Source organism: Vicugna pacos, chromosome 5, assembly GCF_048564905.1.
Source record: "Vicugna pacos chromosome 5, VicPac4, whole genome shotgun sequence".
Lineage (NCBI taxonomy): Eukaryota > Metazoa > Chordata > Mammalia > Artiodactyla > Camelidae > Vicugna > Vicugna pacos.
The window spans coordinates 52,775,798-52,798,149 of record NC_132991.1 but is presented as its reverse complement, the minus strand read 5'-3'; the positions used below and the strand labels follow the sequence as shown (position 1 = coordinate 52,798,149).

The 22,352-nt window shown below is 36.4% G+C and overlaps 1 protein-coding gene and 1 long non-coding RNA gene across 14 annotated transcripts in view; one reads left to right on the top strand and one right to left on the bottom strand.

Annotated features, from left to right (window-relative positions):
- Positions 1 to 22,352, top strand: part of PDE1A (phosphodiesterase 1A) — a 323,372-nt gene that overhangs the window by 213,420 nt on the left and 87,600 nt on the right. For all 13 annotated transcript variants that reach the window (XR_012072711.1, XR_012072712.1, XR_012072710.1 and 10 more), the window contains one exon: positions 17,105 to 17,287. Coding sequence is in view for 3 of the 13 variants with exons in the window: in XM_072961261.1 (XP_072817362.1) it covers positions 17,105 to 17,287 (183 nt within the window). In the remaining 10 variants the exon portion in view is untranslated. The remainder of the gene's footprint in view (positions 1 to 17,104; positions 17,288 to 22,352) is intronic.
- LOC140696418 (uncharacterized) lies at positions 13,680 to 15,284 on the bottom strand. The gene is made up of 2 exons (XR_012072722.1): positions 15,197 to 15,284; positions 13,680 to 14,068 (listed from the first exon to the last, which is right to left on the bottom strand). It is a non-coding gene; the product is annotated as an uncharacterized lncRNA (long non-coding RNA).

The following is a 22,352-nucleotide window of genomic DNA, read 5'->3' as shown; positions in this document are numbered from 1 at the left end:
AAAGATATAATACTAAACTATTCGGTTTGCCTAAGTATTTTGTCTTTCATTTGATAGAATATTATATGCTTTCTTTATTAATTTTTCTGTTGTATTTCCTTCTCCCAGAAAATTATGATTTCATGGATATTTTTTAACATAGTTCCCCATGATCCCTAATTTATTTAAACTTATGTTACATTTCAAAATATAGTTCCTTTTCACTTGAAACTTGCTCTTTTGTGGGAAAAAAAACTGCTTTATTGCTTTATGGTACAAATTTTTTTTCCTCTTGACAACAAAACATCCCAGCTCTTACAACACATTCCTCAATTTTACTCAAATGACACCAAACTTTTCACTCTTTTAATGCTATCATGGCATCATGTTTTTTAAATTGGATTAATAACAATACCCCACATTTGTACCATTCTGAGAGCTCTTAGCTTTGTTATCTCATTTTAGTCTCACCACAATCCAGTGCAGTTGGCAGGGTGTCATTACTTTCTATACTTTACTTTACTAATGAGAGAACTACAGCTCTTGAAGTAAACTCGTTTGTCAAAGGTCACAAACCTAGACTTTAACAAAGCTGGAACTAGAAACCAAGGTATGACTTCTTACTTAGGGCTCTTCTTTCTATAACTGGCTCCTCTCAGGCTATCGCTATCAAGCAAGATGATTTTTAATGCCCTCTGAAAGATTTAGATGACAATGTGTAAAATATCCTGACAGTTGAAATTGTAAATTCTGCAAAAACAATACCTACCACTTATTACTAATAACCTATTATTGTAGTCTGCTATGTGCCAAGAACTCTTCTAAGTATTTTAAGACACTATTGTGTTTCATAATCACAACCATCCTAATGAGATAGAAACTTTATTATCACCATTTTACGTAGGGGCAAAGAGAGTCACAGAAAAGTTACGTAGCTTAACCAACCCAGTGAGTACCTTAAAGTGTGGAGTTAGGGCCTTCGCAGCCCAACTCTAGACCCTGGCTGTTAGGCACAGTTCTCATCTGCATCCCTTTAGTCACATCTGACTAGAAGGCAATTTCAAAGACTCATTGGAAGTTTTGATGAAAGCTCACATGCTGTCAGAGTTGTCAGACCCAGAGGTATGTGCACTGAGGTACATCTTCTTCCAAATCTGCCTTCAGTGATGTCACATTGATATCTTGCAACTGGAAGTATTTATACCATGGAAGTTGCCAAATGCTGCAAATTATGATTAGTGATTTTTCTGGAGAGCCAGTGGTTAAACATTTACTATCATTCCACTGGTCAGACCTAAGAATACTTTGTATGTATCTTCAAGGCTGTCACTTTATGATTAAAATAACAACTCAAGAAATTTTAGAGCAAAAATACTTGATCTGGTTCAATTTCCTATAGACTTGGTAAGACACAGAAGTAAATTGAGGATGTTTTTGTTAAGATGTATGTGTAATTATTAAAATTGCACTTGCCTTAGGAATGTTAGCAAAACAGAGATGATTTAGAAGGAGATGGGATGAAGAAGAATTTCTTTTCTTTCAAAGTTGAAATTTAAAAAATGCTGACTTCTGAGATTTTTTTTAATGGAAAATTTTCTTTCTGGAAAAAAATGCTTCAGTAAGTATTCCAGAGAGGCATTTTAAAAAAAATTTTGGCTGAACTGCAAAAAAGGTCTATGCATAATAAAGCAGGATAAAACAGAAATTTTGAATTGTTTTCACACACACACCCCTTTTCCCACTAAGACTTAGTGGCTGCAGGGGTTCAGTTAACAAAACAAATCATAACGCAAAATCTCTCTTGAAATATGATTTGAGTAAGAAAAATAAAAACAGAGTTTCTGATAGAATTCGTATTGTAAACCTCTTTGAGGGATTAAAGCACAATTCCCTAATGAATATGATTTCTTGTAGGTTTCTTAACAAGACATTTTGAAATGCAAATGCCAGTATCTTATGAATGCTGCTTTCAGATGTGTCCCTAGAGGCTATTGCTTTTCAAAACTGCACAGTTATAATCCAAAAACATGTAGCTTAAAAAATCTGTTTGTCCTTATTTGGATTTGGACGCTGCCAGGAAAAGTAGCATCCTTGGCCTCATGTATTGCTGTTTACGAGGACAGGCAGCTGACTGGGAGCTGTACTTTCAATGACGGGTATTATGCTTACTAACACCACCCTGCAACACAATTCGTAACTTCATTTTCTTAATGTGAACCAATCTAAGTCTTACGATTACCATAGTTTGAGCACAGGCTCTAGATTCAGAAAGTGTGGGTTGTTCAAAGCCTGGATCAATACTCTCTTCCTTTAAGCAACTGACTTAACTTCTCTGTTTCCTAGCTTTAACACCTGTAAATTAACAATAACGACAATTCTGACCTCACAGGGTTGATTTGAGGATTAAATGTTGCACAATATCTGACAGAGCAAGAGTTGAATAATCACCACTTTTTGTTGTACTAATGAAATGCAGGTATTTCTGGGTACATAACACCTTAGGATGTATAATTTATGAAAAATATCAAATAGTTTCTTGAGAACAGTTTTGGATCCTAAAGAAATGAAGACAGGTGGGCTCAAGTTACCAGGAAATGAAAGCAAAGTGCAAACTGATGGAAAACAAACCTTAATAGGATACAGATCTTGATTTTAAAAAAAATCTTCAGTGGATTCCTATGTCTTAGTAAGTCTAAGATCCTTAATTCTGAGAGATGACCTTGAGCAAGAATGCATGGATGTCAATCAATATGTCACAAAGTTAGTCTACTAGAAATTGAGTGAAATCCAGGGCATCTCAAAAGGAAGCCCTTAAAATCATCAAGTATAGGAATTTACTAAGGGATATTTACTCATGGGACAAATATTTACTGAATATGTGAAGTGAATACCAGACACCCTGATCATCAGAATCAGGAGTACAGCTGTGCAGATAGATGGTGGCTGGAAATGAGTCAAGAGCTGGGAAGGTAAACCTAGGAACAAGGGCTGATGCTGCAAACAAGAGCAGAGAGGGTCAGAGTCTGGTAGAGAAGCCCAAGCACACTGACAGATTACAAGAGGAACCACTAAGTAATGGCAGTAAATCATAACCAGAAGGAGTAACTTGAGGTAAAAATTGTAGAGTCAAAATTCCAAACCAGATGTGGTTGGACTTGCTTTTCGTTAATGAGTTTAGTTCCCTGGCAAAGCTCCCTGTGCCCATTCTCAAGGACATGGCTTCTAACAAAAGGAATTCAGATTAAAAATGTCTGGAATGTGCTAGATATATGGGCATTAGAGCTCAGAAATATGGTGCCAGTTAGAGATGTGAATTTGGGGATTATAATCCAGGGGTCTCAGATTTTTTTTATTTGATGCTCTATTTTGATTTCAATAATCAGAGATCCTTTGCTATTCCAATATTTTGAGAATGCTCAATGAATGTTTACTTATTTAATCAATCTCTCCTGGCTGTCACTTTCCTCTGCAGTCATCTTTCTTCAGACTGCTGAATTCTTCCTCTGCAGGTCACCTTTTTTTTCCTCAAGTCCAGCAATCCACAGGCTGGTACTGCTCTCAAGCATGAGCTCAGTCCCTTCCTCCAGTTCCCCAAACTGAAGTTAGAATCAGCTAGAATCACTATTACTGCTGTAAGACCTCTCAGAACACACAACTCAGCTCCTTCCATGGAGATCCCCTAACAGGCATCTCTCTGCATCCTTGAAGGTCTAAGCCCATCATGTAAAGCCACCTTACTATCCCCAGTAGAAGTGCCTTTAAACAAGTTTTCCTTTCCTAAGTTCAGGATCTCAAGCTTCAAGGCAGAGAAGAAGGAAGCATGCTATCAAAATTAATGTCAAGTTGTGCAGTCATCTCCAGGATCAACACCTATGCTCAAAAACTATGTAGTCTAAATCCACATTTAGAAAATGACATTTTTCTAAAGGACACAGAATCTGCAATGATGTAGCTGTGCTCACAATGAAGACAATCGTGTACTTTACTGTTCAGGATTGTTTAGCCTCTTGAAGTCACATTATTCCAATCTTCTATATGCCAGAGTTGAGCCTTCACTTTATTTTTGTGTAACTTAAAGACCTACTCAAAAGATTTTTCATTAAACAAAAGAGCAGTCTGCCTCTAAATGTAAAATAAAGCCTCTACAGAATAAAACAAATTAATTTTTGACTTTTCAAATGTCAGTTTTTCTCATTTCCTGCAGTTAAGGTTTCAAAAACCCTTGGAGTTCCATCTCCAGTAGGGTCACCATGTTATCCCAATAACTGAAGTCAAGGGAGAGAAGTCAAGAGAGACGAAAGTGCCAAGTAGAGGTGTGGAGTGAGAGGGTAGCTAAGGAGAGATGTGCTGAATTTAGCATTTAAAGTTAGGCATGGAACTACTAAAGAGGATCCTCACAGGAAGTGTCAATATAGAAGGAAGAGGCATATCTGAAGAATATGGAGCAGCAAAAGTCAGCGTAGAGCAGGGTTGCTAAAAAGAGTTAATTAGATGCCACTGGGAGAACCACTGGATGCAGTTAGGAGATTCCTGATGCCTCTGGAGTGGAGTTTCACAAAGAGAAAAAGCTACCAGCTAGATTATGATAGCATGAGGAATTGAGGTTGAATGGCTCTGGAAGAAATTAGTGTGGACTACTTTTTCAAAAATGTTCTAGTAGGAAAAAGCAGAGATAGAACAGTCTACTAATGGGGACATTTATATATATATAAATACTTTTATATATCTATAAAATACATATGTGTGTATATATATATAAAATACTTTTTTTTTTAGAAAGGAAGGCTTCTATTAGCCTGGAAATAATTTTAAAAGAGATTCAGGTTAAAGAGAAATAATACCTATAGAAAGATTAGGTCAAGAAGTTATTCTTAAGAAGTTATCTAGAAAAGAAACAAATAGCCAACCACAGGTGGAAAATGTAGATGAAGATGTAAATGTAGATGAAGATGGAGCTAACTAGTGCACAGCTAAGGGTCTTAAAATAAGCGAAACATTGAGTAGCACTGTAAAATCAAAAAGATTAGTTAGCATTGATTTTAAACTCAGTTGCTCAGCATAGGTTAGAGTGTGACAATAATTTTTATCAAAATATAGATTGTGGGCTCTAAAACTGAGGGATCATTACGATGTGGAGAGAAACCCTTTGTGGTTAATCACTACAATCTGCACGTCATGACGACATTGACTTGGGTGTACTCCTTGGACATTTAGAGCCAGAGGAGGGAAGAAGGGTAAAAGAAAAGAGCTTCATTAATATTTCAATTGTAAGTGACATGAAACCTAACCAAGCCACCTTAAAGAAACTCTTGTTGCTGAAATATTGATGGCTAGTGCACACAAGCACAGGTGAATCAGGACAAAAATGACATCAAGGATCAATCTTTTTTGTTTTGATTGCTCAGTTATGACCTCCTTCTGAAGCTTTGGGTGGTAGCAAGACAAGACAGTGGCCCTATTTCCAGGCTCTACATCCTCACACCTTCAAATCCAGTGGGAATAAGAGAGCAGTTCTTTCCCAAAGGCTCCAACAAACACACTTTTCTGTTTCATTGGCTCAAGTTAGGGAATATACTTATCCCCCAAGCAATCATGTCCAGAGGAACTGGGTATACAAGTTCAGTGGTCAGGAATCTCATGAGGCAGGTAGGAGGTCAATTTTATTTAAATCACATGCCTAAGAAGTGAGAGTGGAAAAGCGTGCTTTCCTAAACAGCAGCAGCAAGAACAACTGTGTCCTTTCTAGAGTGAAAACTAAAATGTTTATGTTAGCACCGCATGCAGGGGGACCTGGATCAGGGTCTGTATGGGATGTTGAGCGACTCCTGTCCTGGGTTTGCCCCTACTAATGATAGTCCTGTGGGCAAGAGATTTTTTTTACTCTAGTTACTGGTTTTCTTACGTGGAGATGAAGTTACCAGTCCCTTCCTGTTCTGGAATTCCATGGTTTTATCCATGGCCCCAAAGTCCTACATAAAGATCTGTGTATGCCTAAACTACTCTGGCCCCTAGCAGGGTGACCAAGGCTGCTGCTTATATGCTTAGTTGGGGAGCATTTATAAATAGGGGCTCTTGTATTTTTTTTAGAGTTGTTTCCATTTGGAGATGTCCCGGAGGAAAACAGTTTGAAGGGTATGTGCTAAGACATTGCTGGAGCTCAGTGAATCATTAAAAAGCAAATTATGATTTTTATGAATTCCATTTTTATGGTGTGAGTTGTAGGGAGGGGCGGCTGTTTGGAGTGCTGTGTTTGTAGGCTGTTCTCACCCTGTAGATGGAGTGTGAAAACCAGGCTTAGAAAAAGTTGCAATATATTTTGGTTGATTTTCATATTTTCTGCCATCTGTGGTGTGTTACTTTCTGCAAACTTTCAAATACAGCCTTACTAGTGATAAGGGAAAAAAAGAAATCTGACCAGATCTTTTGAGAGATGACTGACATAAAAAGTGCCACGTATTATGCAAAACCTCACTATTGTGCTATTTTGGGTCAATAAAATATAAATGAATAGTTCCTGGATTTGAAAAAGATACAATTTTTAATATTATTTCTTTCTAATGATGATATGAATAACAAGGTTATTTGACAGTTAATTATATACAAGGTAACAGTTTATGGAATTTGCATATATGATTATATATAATTCTCAAAAATTCTATGAATTAGATAAATATATTATTCCACTATAAAGTTAAAAAAATTGAGACATAAAGTAATTTACTTGCTTAGAATCCTATAATTATTGAGTATCAAAGACAAGTTCAAACTGAAATGGAGTATACCCAATGTCAGTTCTCTTCTTCCTTGCCAATAGAACCCTTTTTTTCCCTCAGTTATTCACTCTCCTCTGCAAAGTCAAGGGATTCAGAGGAGACCAATCCTAGCCCCAGGCTCAGGATGAGTGTATCAAACTAGTAATTAGTCCCAAATTCCCTAACCAGTGAATCTCGACATGGACATGTGATATAATTCCAGCCAGTGAGACTAATGCGGGTTTGGCAAAAGATTTCCTCTCCATAGAAAAGGAGTTCTGTGCATTTGGCCATTGTATCTGGGTATGATGCTTGAAAATGATACAACGATCTTGCTACAAGGTTAGAGCTAAACCTAACACTAAAGTTGGCAGCATAGAAAGATGAAGGAAACCTGAGTCCTTAATGATATTGCTGACCTGCTGATTTAAAAACAAAATCCCTACTGGAGTGTACCTACCTTTAGCTTTCTTGTTAAGAAAAATAATAAATTCCCCTGTTATTTAATCTACTTTGGGTTAGGTTTGACGTCACTTGCTATTGGGAACATCCTTACAGCCACGTCGGTCTGCCTTGCTCCAAAGCCCATGTTCTTAATCTCTAATCCTTCTAGGTAGTCACCTTGTTCTAATAATAAGTCCTAACACAAATACTTATTACCTAAGATAGCTACTTAGAATTTACAGTCTATTTTCCTATAAAAAGATAAGAGGCTGGTTCAGTTTCCAAGGTAACTCATAAAACATATTGATTCCATGATACAGTTAAACAGCATAAGTTTTCTTGGGCAAGAATCAGGTACTGAATGTTAGAGATTTACGTTTTTTTCTTATTAAATAAAAGGGTATCTCCTAACTCTTTACTATATTCCATCAGCAAGCCTACCTCCAAAATATATTTTGCTCAGTCTACTCTCCATCTCTTTTCCCTCATCGCCACCTACATTAGCCTAGTCTGAGTTCACCATTATCTTTGAGGCTATGTGTTAACATACATCAACCAATTCTGCCCTGGGATCTTGCTGTCCTCCAGGTTTCACCCAGGAGTGGGGCTGGGGGTGGAGCGGGGCATCCAGCATTCTTCAGCTCCAGGATCCTAGAAACGTATTGGGGTGCTGTTTCTCCCCTCAGTGTTTGTCTCGGTTTGGAGAATGTCAGATTGGACTGTATTCCTCTTCAAGATCTCTTCTGTCTTTCTTTCTGACTCCTCTTGATAAACCTAGAGCATCTTTGGACAATAATAGGAATGGAAACTCTGCTCTGATTCATCAGATATTTTTCCATTATCTTTGGGCCTTTCCTCCCTCACTAGAACTTAGATTTTGAAACAGTAGTTTTCCCCTCCCCAAGTTATTGTGTGCTATACATGACTTGACTCAATGAGTGAAGTCATGGCTGACTACATGGACAAAGGGCCAAGTAACAGGAAATTTTTTTTAAATTGTGATACCATCTTTGTACACATGAAGAAGGACCTGACTAAAAATGCTAATATATACAACATATACATCAAAAAAAACCCAAAAATGACTTTATTCCTCACCTATCCATTGTAAATATTTGAATATTTTATAACCTCTGAGACCAGAGACTATCTGCCTATATTTTTATACAGTTATTCCTTTATTCAGCAAATATTTATGAAGGACATTATATACATTGATAATTATTTTGCTATTCTGTTTGGCTACTGCTAACTTCCTCTTGTCATTGCCCCTACTATTTTGGCTTCATAGGTTTAGAAAGAGGTATATTCCTTGTCTTCCCTCACATTCCTATCCTCCAAATATGCCCCAGCTCTTCTTAGTATCCATTCTCCACCCCTGAGAATTTGACTCTTCTGTATAGCACAGTGACTATAGTTAATAATACTGCATTGCATTTTTGAGAGTTGCTTAGAGGATAGATCTTCAAAGTTGAGAAACTGACTTTTATTTTCAATTAAGTAACATACAGATAATTCTTATTTATAAAATCGATATAAAAGGTTCATTAAGATACCTTTACAGAGATTCTTCTGCCAGTCCCTTCCTGTGTTGTTCACCAACACTCTCCATCTCTGACAGTGAAATAATGGGCATATGGATATCAGCAGTACTGCTAATCCACATTATAAAAGAGGATTGAATCTTACATTCCTGGAAGAGATTTTTCCATTAATTGGCAAGCTATGAATGGATGAGAGTTGTTCTCCAACTTGAATGTTTATCAGTATCACCTGAAAGCCTTGTTAATTCAACAGATCTTGAGTAGAGCTCTTGAAGTTCCAGTTCTAACAAGTTCCCAGGTACTGCTGATTCTGCTAGTCCAGGGACCACACTTTGAGAACTGGACTGGAGGATGTCAAAATGAGAGTACAAAAAGAGAGATGTGGAGAAAAGTGTTAGAAATTTAATGATTAGAATTTCAAGGTCTTATCAAAAGAATATGGTCCAAATATTGCCCCCAGTTGCATATGAGATGACCTCGTGCTGAAATGCCTCCCCCACACAGAATATTTCATCATGTAATAGGAGCAATAAGCCAGGGGTGCTGAATTGGAGATTAGAGTGCCTCAAGTAACAAGTCTTGGGCACAGAATAGGCAGGCCTGGCCTTTGGTCTGTGGTGTGGTCACCTCTCCCAGATCTGGGAAAACAGAGCTTTTAGGCTTCATCTCTGGGTTGCGGCCCCACCCTTTTTTCTCTAACCTACCACTCAGTGATCCTTGGAAGGATACTTAGATGGATCCTGTAATGCCCTCCTCCATGTCTCATTCTCCTGATTAAAAGAGGAACTTCCTGCCCTGGAAAAGTGGCACAGGAAGAAGATCAATACTAGATGTGTAAGTGGCTGGGAGTGTGCTGAAGGCTTTCTTGGTGTCAGACACTAAGTACTTTCTGTGCATTTACCCATTTTATCCTCCAAAACCACCACTAGGGATACTATTATCATCTCTACTTTATTATTATTGTTTTATTATTTATTATTCTCTATTTTATTGACAAAGAAACTTGAGATTCAGACAAAGGAAGTATTTTTTCCAGGACCACAGAGCTATTAGGTGATGAAGCCAGGATTCCAACTCCTGGGGCAGTTCTAAACACAGAGGTTGCTTATTAATCAAAAAAATTGGTAATTAGTGGAAGGTCAGGCTTTGAGCCTAAAGGAATGTTTTCAAAGATATTTTTGAGCTAAAAGGACTTCCTGGTGGGAAGCCAGGAGTCATCAAGAGAGGCCTGTGGCATTTTTCTGCTTCACCCGTTCCCTCATTTCCATCTCCCAACTGACTCCCAAAATATAATCTTGATCTTAATTCTCTGAGCAACTTAACTCCTTCTCAGACCCTCCCTCAGTATTTCCTGGCCCTTTCTGCCTGTCCTGGGGGACGGCCCTCCTCTGACTGGACCTTTGCTTCCTTAGGTGAGTACAGAGGAGGTGCTGAGCCCTCAATAGGCCTTAGCTTGGGGAAAGCCACCTCTAACTTTAACACTCTTCTTTGTGGACCTCATTTTAGCCAAATTTGCCTCTTGGGAATAGAGCTAAGGTCAGCATAACTGACATCCACCCAAATGTTCAGTTTTCATAGTTACTCTGATATGATAGTCATTATCTCATAGTTTAAAAAGAAAAAAAAAGATTAACAAAGCCAAAGGAAACACTGAACAAAACCTATCAAGTAGACAGAAAAAGAAAACTGCCAAAACTGAAACCAAATCAAAACAAAAACAAACAAAAAAGACTGTTGACATTAATTTGTGCGCCTGCCATTTTAGGTCTCTTTTGAAACAAAGCAAGGAATAAATAATAAATAAATAAATGTGCTTGGGTGGTGACCTGGAAAAATTAATCCAAATGTATTTAGCACTCAGGAAGCAGGTTATTGACAAGTTGGAAGGACATTTCAAATATATTACCTCTTTCCATCCTGACATTTAATATATTGTACTTCAAAGTAGCCTGAAATTCTACCATCCAGATACATTTCTCTCTGAGAAAAATGATTCAACATACCAGTCATGGAAAATAAATTAAAGCTGCTTCCAACCAAAAATTATCTGGTGGACCAAACTCCTTTAAAATTGCTTTGAGATCAGTTTTTAACCCTGAATTCCAGGGTAGAGGTGGAATCGGGAATAATGATTACTGATATGTTTATTGTCTGAGTGTGAAGGTAGCCTGGGCACTTAGTAAGAAAAAACATACATTGAGGTGAAGGATAGCTCAGCAGTTTAAAAGTCAGACTCTAAAATCAGATAGATTTGAGTTCAAAAATGACATGGCCATTTCTGGTTGTATGATTTAAGTAAATCACTTAAGGCATCTGTGTCTCAATTTATTCATCAGTAAAATAGGGGTACTGATAATAATTTGTATCTTCCTCCTGGTGGTATTGTGAGGATTAAATGAAGTAAAGTTTGCCTTCTTGCCTGGTTCATAATAAGTAAGCAATAAAGTTAGCTGGCCTTATCATCTGTTCTGAAGTCTGGGTGAAGCTTTGGTATTATCCTTAGGGGTTTTCTCTGTGGGGGAGAGTGCTGGCAGCTCAGAGTACAGGTGTGTGTTAATCAAAGAAATAATACTAATGGACTTACCTATGAGGTAGCCACTTAACTTCCAAAGAATATCCATCCTGAAGAAAGATTGCCCTCTCTTAATTTCCACAGTCATCCCAGAAGGACTCACTTGGAAGGTGATTACCAAGTATGAGTCTAGTACCACCTTTAGCCCAGAGCCAGTGGAACTGCTTCCCTGGCACAGTTCTCCACTTTAGGGTGCTCAACCATGGATCTCTTTTGGTGTGCCCCTTCCTAGGGATGATAGGTCTTCAAGGCCAGGGAGAAGTTGGAGCCCCTGCCCTTTTCCTCCTTCTGGGTACATGGACCCTGAAATTATCTGCCCTGTCCAGTGTGCCCCTCTACCATATTCTGAGCACAGAGACCTCAGAGTTCTCTACCCCAAAGTCTCCTAGACTATCTTTGTAGTCTTAATGGGGCTCTCCATAGCTCTTTCCTCCTAAGGTAACCCAAGACACTGTTGGGTTGTGTACCTCTCCATAAATGCAAAGAGTGGCCAAGAAGCAGCTGCTTTCATAGCTGGATGGATTGATGGAGATTGTACTAGGAGGCAGTAGTGTCTACCTGCTCAGACAGTGAGGGCCTAAGCAGGAAGTTGGCAGGGGCAGAGGACCAGACACAGCCCACCAGCCCAGCCCTATCACACAAGGAGATGAGAATTCTCAATTTCAACCCAACCCGTGAAGCTTTTATGAAACTTATTAAAAGGTAGGAGGAGAACAAATATAAAAGTTCGTTCACCTGATATATAACTTTTAAATATTTAATTATGTGGTATTTGGGAGAAATGTGCTCCTACCCTGGGCCCAGCAGATATTAGAGCAGAATTGAATGGGTTAGTTGCTTGCTGAAGTATGTCCTTTATAAGAATAGTAAAGCAGGAAAAGAGAATTTCAAATTTGAGAAGCCAGTTTCCCCTAACTGCATCCAGCACTTGAATGTTAATATTTAATAGGTGTAAACGTGGGCACTGATTGCTGGAAATAACCACATGGGTACATGAGTGCAACCATTTTCCAAGAGTCCACTGTGGACAGAAATATTCTCACTGATATAATTGTAAGAGTCAGAATCCCATGACCTCTGCTTCCGTGGCCACCTCCTTCTTTATTCACTTTTCCTACAAACTTTCTAGTTCAAAATATAAGCCCTTTGGGAGTTGTGTCATCTGATTGCAAGAGAAAATTTGGAGTATAAATAGCTCCCGAGGATCAGTAGAGCACTGATTGGATGCAGGGTCGGTTTTCACAGCTTGCTAGCCCCGCATTGGCACGCAGCTCATGTTCGAGGAACCCTCACTTTCTGCTTTATTGTCACCATTGGGACTAAAAGAGAAAGTTGCATCAAACACCAGTTGAAGCATGTTTCAGAAGTCAATAGTGATAACATTTTACACATATACTGCTTATCATTCTTTCTTGTGTAGTACATTTTAAGAATTCCCAAGGGAAACACACCAGTAGTTCTTTTGTTTTGTTTTGTTTTTTTCATGTTGTAAGTTTCTGAAACACAAAGTCCATTTTTTTTATTATTTTTTTTTACATTTTTTATTGATTCATAATCATTTTACAGTGTTGTGTCAAATTCCAGTGTTCAGCACAGTTTTTCAGTCATTCATGGACATATACACACTCATTGTCACATTTTTTTCTCTGTGATTTATCATAACATTTTGTGTATATTTCCATTTTTAAGAGCACTCATGGAGCAAACAATTATGCTCACCCCACCATCTAAGCCTAGGATGAAGAGCAACTGATCTATTAGAAGCAAGATTCATTATAGTATTTGAGATCCCATTTTAGCAAGCTACTTGTGGAAATTTATGTCAAAAATGAAATGAGGGCAGACAGTAGTCCTATATGTTTTACATGTGACAATCTTATCTAAGTATTTAGATATCTTCGCATCTTAGATAAATGTGTAGAAAAATTGTTTCTGATAATTCTCTAACAAAAGCCCAGGATTGCTATTTTGTATTATACTGTTGTTTTCATTCCTGTCCTATCTAGCATGGTCAAATGAAATCCAAACAAAGAGCTCCTTGTGGTGCTCAGAAGCATGGGGCAGATGTCAGGGAAAGGGAAAATGAAAAAGGAAGAAGAGAAGAGAAACATGTGCCATTAAGTGTGTTGGCTTATTTTTAAAAATTTGTTTAAATATATTTTATCCACTTGTCTTTTAACTTTCTTCTACCCAAACTGAAATAATTATCTTAAAGGGTCCACTATAATTTATTTATGTCTTCACTAGGAATTTCTTACCATACTCTACTTGATATATGATATGAGCATAAAAAAGTGAGTCCTTAATAGCAATACTGAGGTCCTTGGCTAAAGGCATGTAAACAATGCATACAATTTTTTAAAAAATGTTTCTTTCTTGTGCAATTAATTCAAAATGCTATTTAAAATGTTTAATATCTTTTCCATGTCAAATATACATTTTCCCATAATTTGCTTCAAAAATTTTCAATAGATTGTTTAAGGGCAAATTAACATAAAGGCAGTGAAGAGATGACTGGCAATAGGGAATTACTGCCAGGATGCTGCTGCTCTTATCAATTAAATAATATGAGATTCTAAAAGACTAAAACTTCTTTTACCATCTCCATCTTCACTCCACTCTTCAAAGATAATCACTTGTAATAGTTTAGTGTAAGTCTTTCTAGATGTTGATCCTCCAGTCTGTGCCATGTACAATTATAGATGCTGGTGCTACAACAGTGCATAAGAACAGACCAACTCTCTTGTCTCTTTATAGTCTTCATAGGTCTTTATAGTCTAGTGGATAAAACATAAAATGAATAAACAATCCAATAAGCATATCAAGTAGTGGTAAGTGCCAAGATGCAGGATAAAGCAGGATAAAGAGATAGAATAAAGGTGTTCACTATTTGAGTAGAGGGGTCAGGGAAGCCCTGTCTGCCTGAAAACAGTGAGAAAATGATCCAAACAAGTAGCTTGAGTAAGAGATTCTAAGCAGAGAGAACAGCAAGTGCAAAGATCCTGAAGCAGAAGCAAGCTTGGAAGATTTGAGTATAGCAATCAGGCCAGTGTTGCTGGAGCAAAATGAGTAAGATGGAAATTGTTAAGAGATGAAGGTGGAAACACAACTTGTGATGAGCTACATAGGGTTGTAGGAAGTAGGCATCGATATGGTCTGACTTATACTTTTTTGTTGTTGTTTTTGTTGAGGGGAGGAGGTAATTAGGATTTTTAAAAAAATTTTTAACTTTAATGGAGGTATTGGAGATTGAACACAGGACCTCGTGCATGTTAAGCTCTGCACTCTACCACTGAGCTATACCCTCCCCTCCGACCTATATTTTAAAAGAGGCTGACACTGGCTGGAAATTCTGGCAGGAGTAAATGTTGCAATCTTGAGTCTGAAGGTAGTCTGGAGGCAGAAATCCTTCTTTTGTGTGGGACCTCTGTCTTATCGCTTAAGGCCTTCAATTGTTTGGGTCAGGCCCACTCACACTGTGGAGAGTAGTCTGCTTTACTCCAAGTCTACTGATTTAAATGTTAATCACATCTAAAATATACCTTCACAGCAACATCTAGACTGGTATTTGACCTAACAACTGCACATCATAACCCAGCCATATTAACATATAAAATTAACCATCACAGAGGTATTTGTTGCTTTCTAAAGATTTGCTTTTTTAGGTATACAATACAATATTCCATGCTTTTCTCTTTACACACTCTCTTCCTTTATTTCTATATCCACTAATTAACCTACATCACTTTTTTCCCCCTAAGATTATATGCTCTTTCCTTCTCAATAAATGATATTGTGCTTCATGACTAAGGATTGCTAGACTCCTGGGTACCACCTCCTATATGAACTTTCATTATCATATGCTAATTTTGTCATGTTTGATGATCTGTCTTGGATAACTTAACGATTTTAGGACATATAAGCTTAAGGTCATCTACATCAAATTTGCAAAGGAGAAATCAGTAACCATTAGTACGTGTCTGTCATTCTACTTAAAGCAGCTAATAAAACAAGGCAGCAGTAGAATTCTTGGAGCACGGTGACATCACAAGATTACAACACAATGATTCCCATTCCACCTGTCCTGCTCTATGGTTTTATTTGATCACTGTATAAGGAATAATAGAAATGGCATAGTCAATAATAGAAATGGCACAAGCCCTGAAATTTTCCACCATGTAGAGTACTGTCTTGCTGCAGTTGGCTAAGGAATCTAATTTTAAATGGGCAAAAAAAGAAAAAGTATATTTTGCTGTGAATTACGATGTCAATTTGTTAAGTGTAGATCAAAATCACCCAAAAGTAAGAGCCGAAAAACAATTAAATATGATTTAGGGTAAGTATTAATCAATGTTAACTTCCAGCTATATCTTTTTGTCTTCATACGTATGCATTTAGTTTCATAGCTCCAGCACTTAAGTTGTGTATATATATTTTATAAGGTTTTTCACAAATGCATTCACGCTTATTTGATACTGTGAAAAATAAATATTGGCAAATGACTGTCCTCTGAATGTTTATAGAAAACAGTAGCACATAGAGGAAATCATATTATCTTGTGAGTCTCTTTTCGGTAGTTTTTTGGTGTTTGGATGAGCTTCCTGGTTTTTGCCCCTTCCTTCATCCCTGATGGTGTATGACTTGTTCTGGTGCCTTTAGGACATGCTGCCATCTCTGGCTACCTTCTTCCCATCGGCTCATAATCCTTAGGCCTCACTGTGTGCAAAGAAATTTACCAAAGCGAATGGAACCCAAAGGTCAAAGCTAAAGTGTGCCCAAAATAGCTCTGACTTATTAAACTGTTGCACTGACAAGGAAATAACCTAGTCAAGCGACAGGCAGAACTGGTCTGTGTTCTTGCTGGAGGCAAAGCTCGATTGTTCTGTAAACAGTCATTTTTGCATTTTGTAGAGAACCTCTCACACTCTCTTGCCAGTTCAGGCCTTTGGGAAGTCCTGGATCACTGGAGCTGCCCGGCCTCAATGCAGCTATTTTTACTTGTCCGCCCCTTCAATGTTATCCATCTGGAGTTTATACTCGGGAGTGGCAGTGACAGCTTTCAGTTCCTGTTCATTTTCTCCTCACACAGTTGATTTCCTCACCTAGCAGTTCTAAACCCCACCCTCAGGACAGCATTTGCTCTTAGCCAGAGGTGTTTCTTTCCCACTTGACATAAACTAGATCACCTAGCTTTCAAAATAATCCATTGTTTTCATTTTTCTTTTTTTTCACTTTTTAAAAAAGTCTGTGATGCTGATATCAAAATGAGTATCTTTTAGAGTAAGTTATTATTTTCCTAAAATTTAGAGTACTCATCAAATAAAATAACACATGTGAATGACTTTTGTAAACTCCAAATCCTTACTCAAATAGCGTGTACTTTCTGTACTGAGTGTACACAAGCTTGTTAGACACACCTTTTATAGCTTCAACCCCCTCTTTTTTCTTTCCGCTGCACTTGCTTCCTTTAATAGACATCTGTTTATGAACTCTCTTCCCTGTATTATCTTAGTTGTATTCATTATTGGAATATATATTAATGATATTAACAGTCATATCTCCAGACTAGTATCATTGTACTTAAATGTTTGGAAAGCTTCAAATGTCCGGTAGTCAGTGCCTTCAGAAGATGACCAGTTTGAGAAATTCAGAGCTTTCCAAATGTTCACCCAAATATTTTTCCAAGATAGTTCTTACTAAAATATGATCAGAGAGTGACATGCTGTACTTTAAATCCTATTGCAATGCTTGTTTTGTTGTTACTACTTTTTCTTCACTTTTCCTAAAGTTTAACCACTATCAATTTTTTGTAGAAGATTACTGGATACTGATGATGAACTCAGTGACATTCAGTCAGATTCAGTCCCATCGGAAGTCCGGGACTGGTTGGCTTCTACCTTTACACGGAAAATGGGGATGATGAAAAAGAAATCTGAGGAAAAACCAAGATTTCGAAGCATTGTGCATGCTGTTCAAGCTGGAATTTTTGTGGAAAGGTTAGTAGACTGTTGGTATCGCAAGACAAAATTTGAAAGGCAGCAAATATACTTACTATATCAAAATTATGAGAGTCATATTTTCCTTATTGAGGAGAACTGCAATTATAAGTATACCTAGAATGAATAGATATAGGACTTTATGATGAATTTACCTACAGCAAAAATGTCTTGTCCTGGATTTATTATTTTTATTTATTTTAAATTGATGTAAAAACTAAGATTAAAGACTTTTCAAATGACTATTCACCTCGTATGAACCTTTGTAAATAACTGTTTAAAAATGATTATGATACATTCATATGCTACAAAGCTAATTTTACCTGAATAAATGTAACATCTGATAAAATAGGTTCTATACTACATACCAAAATCAAGGGCCTCTTCTCTGCGCTAAAGAGAAAAGACCATCCTCTTACCATCATGGAGGAAAGCTCTCTCGTGTCTAATTTTCTTGAAGAGCTTTTTAACATTTCTGTCTCTTGACGGCGCCTAGAAGCACCGAGTCAAATCACCAGAGTTTCTAATGTGAAACACATGTTAATATGACTCAATTTTATGTTCTATTTTTTTAACTGAAGTATAGTTGATTTACAATGTTGTGTTTGTTTCACAGCATAGTGATTTAGTTATACATTTTATTTATATATATATATATCTTTTTCATATTCTTTTCCATTATAGATTATTACAAGCTATTGAATATAGTTTCCTATGCTATACAGGAGGACTTTGTTGTTTATCTATTTTATGTACAGTGGTTTGTATCTGCTAATTACAAATTCCTAGTTTATCCCTCCTCTACCCCTTTCCCCTTTGCTAACCATAATTTTTTGTTTTCTATGTCTAAGTCTGTTTCTGTTTTATAAATAAGTTCGTTTGTCTTTTTTTTTTAAGATTCCGTGTATAAGTGATATCATATGATATTTGTCTTTCTCTGACTGATTTATTTAACTAAGTTTGATAATCTCTAGGTCCATCAGTTGCTGAAAATGGCATTACTTCATTCTTTTATGGCTGAGTAATATTTCATTTTATATATATATATATATATACATACATATACACACACACACATACACATATGCACCACATCTTCTTTATCCAGTTATCTGTCGATGGACATTTATGTCGCTACCTTGTCTTGGCTATTGTAAATAGTGCTGCTATGAACATTGGGGTACATTTATCTTTTCAAATTAGAGTTTCCTCCAGATATATGCCCAGGTGTGGGATTGCTGGATCATGTGGTAACTCTATTTTTAGTTTTTTAAGAAATCTCCATACTGTTTTACCTAATGGCTGCACCAAATTACATTCCTACCAACAGTGTAGGAGACTTTCTTTTTCTCCACATCCTCTCCAGCCCAATTTTACATTCTTTAGCCCTTAAGACCAGTTTATTTTTCTGTCTGGAAACAAGATGTTTTAGAACTAAAACTACAAAAAGACTTGAAATAAACATCTTATATCTGACAAAGTTGAAAACTAGTTATTAGAAATCCCTTATATTAAAAAACAATTACATTATATTAAGTTATTATGAAAAGTGTAACACTTTTAAACCTAATAAAATTGAGGAACAGAGAAATTCTCTTTTGTCAGTGTACTTAAAATTAAATTTAAAGGAGACCACATCTTTTTTATCTTCTGACATCTCTAGTTATTACTGCTAATGAACTTTATAAACTTTAATTTTCCTCTGCTAAAGGAACAATGAGAAGCACTCTTGGGTTTCTAAAAATTTAAATGACAATGCATTGTAAGAAGTATTCATTGTGATTTAAAGATGTATTATAACCATAAAACGTAATGTTTCTAGGATCTTGGTTTATGTCTATGTTACCCAAAATAACAAGTACTCAGTGATCATTCAAATTATTTTTTTCTATTTCTTAACCATATCTAATAGGTTTTGATGAAAGTATCCTCATAATAAGTATCATGAACATAATAAGCATGATTAGTTAGATGAGGTGACACTCCTCCCACCCCTAATGCATAAATTGTTCCTAACTCTGCCAGGTGGGACCAGAAATCTGAAACAGAGAGATGGGGTGGAGAGAAAGAATTTTAATAATCATATTCCTATTTTTAAAACAACTTAGGCAAATTTATGACAGCTATCAATATTCCATAATATCAATTTGGAAACATCTAAATAGTGGTTCAGAAAGTCAGTGAGAGAATCAGAAATAAAAGACAGTATGTTTGCTTTACTGAAGGAATGTATATTTTCTTTTCTTTTGAAGAAAATGTTGCAGAACTTGGCAAACTGAAAAGAAATGCAAATTATAGAAGTAAACCAACTAAATTTCCATTCCCGTTAAATAGAAAAATTAAGAATTCTGTGAAATATATTGACATGTTAAACTTTCATTTTTTCATATGTACATAAAATATTTTATTTAATAGCCTATATAAATATCAAGATATTTCATGTTAAGATATTTTTTCATATGTACATAAAACATTTTATTTAATAGCCTGTATAAATATCAAGATATTATAGAAGTTAACCAAATTAGTAAACAGTCTTGAAAAAAATCAATGAGCTAAAAACATATTGAAACATAATTTTTTTTTTACCTGTGAATCCCCATTAGTAAATGCATGAACAGAGTGGAATATGATTATCCTGAGCTTTCAAAAATAATCATCTTCAATCTTGAAAGTCAGAAAGCCTTCTTGAGTCTTCTCTCAAGTATCTCCTCCCAAGAATCATTACCTCAGTACATCCAGGGAATTTGCTTACCCCAGTGTATCCTGAACCTACTCACTTTCTCATCCTCACTCCTACAACCCCAATCTAAGCCTTGTCACCTGCCATCAGAAATACGATTACAGCTTTCAACTGGGCTGCCCTCTTCCTTACTTGCCTTCTGTAAACAAGTCACTCTAGAGTGATTTTTAAAGAATAAAGTAGTTCCTGTCATTCTTTAGCTTAAAACCATCTGATAGCTTTTACCATTTCAACTGGCATTAAAGGCAACTTCTGAATCATGGCTTTGCATGATTAGGCCCCCTTTACCTTCCAGATTCATCTAATGTTACTTATCCTTAACTGAATATCTACATTAGTGTGATTTCAACTCCTTGAATATTCCTAAACTCTCTTCCCCTGGGGCCAACAATCCTGCTATTCCCTTCCTTCCCCGGCGGCCCTTTCTGTCTTTCCACAGGCCTTTCCTGATCACTCTGTATTCCTTCATCACTTTCTCTGCCGCAACCAGTGGTTTACCACGTAACACTTAGTGCTGTTTGTAATCATATGTAATTTCCTATTTATTGTCCATCTTCACCTGAATAAGCCCCATGGAAGCAGCACTTATATTTCCCTTGTTCTCCACTAACTAGCCTCTTGCCTAGCACAGTGTCTAACATAAGATAATTTTTAAGTTATTGTTTTTCCATTTCTTAAAAATTTTCTTTGGATTTATTTTTTAGAAATATATCATTACAAATATGGTAAATGCATATGGCCAAACCTCCTCAATCCTATTCCCCCACCTCCGTCCCCTTGGTTAGAGATAACTAATTAATGGTATCATAGTTTGCAAAACCTTCCAGAGCTTAATTTTTTTTTTGTCTCAACACTATGTTTTTGAGAATATTCATGTTGCTAGATGCAACTGTTTAATTCATTCATTTTTAAGGCTCTAGACTAATCCAATACATAAATATACCTCAATTTATTTACCAATTCTCTTTATTTTTTTTGATCAATTTCCCAAAAAGTCTATAAAGATTTAGGTTGTTTATGCAATGAGTGATCTTACACTATCACCTAAGGCATATTCGCACACGTTTCTCTGAGATGCATGCCCTAGTGAGACTGTTCTGTTGTGCGCATTTTCGGGTTCACTATGCCAGGTAATGACAAATTGCCCTTGAATTAATTTTTGTAACTATAGTAAAAACCTTCCAAAAGTAATCCAACGTATTTCCATCTGGACTGTTATTACATGTTGGAGTGCAGGAAATTCATTTTTCTTGTTCAGCCACTTGTAATATGTTGACTATTTACTCAACTGTAGAGCAACTGTATTAAGGCTTCTCCCACATCGTTCTGATTCCAGAATGAGTCATCCTAATTTTCTATTTCTAAGTTTTCATCCTAATATTCTGTTCCCACCTATAGAGTTATAGAATGATGGGGAAGTTTCTCTCCTATCTCCTTAGAAGAGTAATCCTCTTCCTTGTCTTTCTTTACCTTCCATATAATGAGAATATACAGTGATATTCATTTCTCAGCCTACTCCAAGTCTAAGAAACAGCAGAGTTCTCACTGAGCCCAAAGAGTCTTAAACAATGTAAGAACTGAAGCCAATGGCATTGGCTGCAGAGTAATAACAGTAACATTAGTAATAATGGCTTTCTTATATTGAGTACTTATAATACTATGCTAGGCATTTATATCATTTAGTCTTCACTAAAACCTTATAATTACCCTCATTTTACAAATGAGTGACATTAAATAGTTTTCCAGAGGTCATACAACTAGTGAGTGTCTAACCTGTGATTCAAAGCGTGCTCTTTGCTACATCATACTGCCTTTCTGCGCCATGAAGACACATTGATTTAAAGTTACTTAATTTTTAAAAATTCCTTATTCCTGACTTTTTTCCTTGTCTATCACCCTTCCATTTCTCCTGTATCTCCATTTTTCACTAATGATTCAAAAATAGAAAATACTGTTTGTTTTCCCAAAAAAGAAAAAGAACTAAATAACATTACTGACAGTAATTATTTTCTGGGTCTTTTATAGGGAATGTGATTAAATAGTTTCCTTGCCCTGCAAGAGCAGAACAATTATAAATATCTCAGTGTAGTAATTAATATATATTAAGTATTTTTCTAACAAGCTGCTCTGAAATCTTCCAATTGAAATAGAGGATAAGGATAATTTTTTTTACTATAACTAATTGCCAACATCTAAAAATTATTTAAGGTCATTTAAAATAAACATATGGGAACATGAAATAAAGTAACAAGGTCTCTAATTAAATAGGTAGATACTTTGTCTGAAGAAAGCCTAGTTTTGATGTAAGTAAAAATAATATAT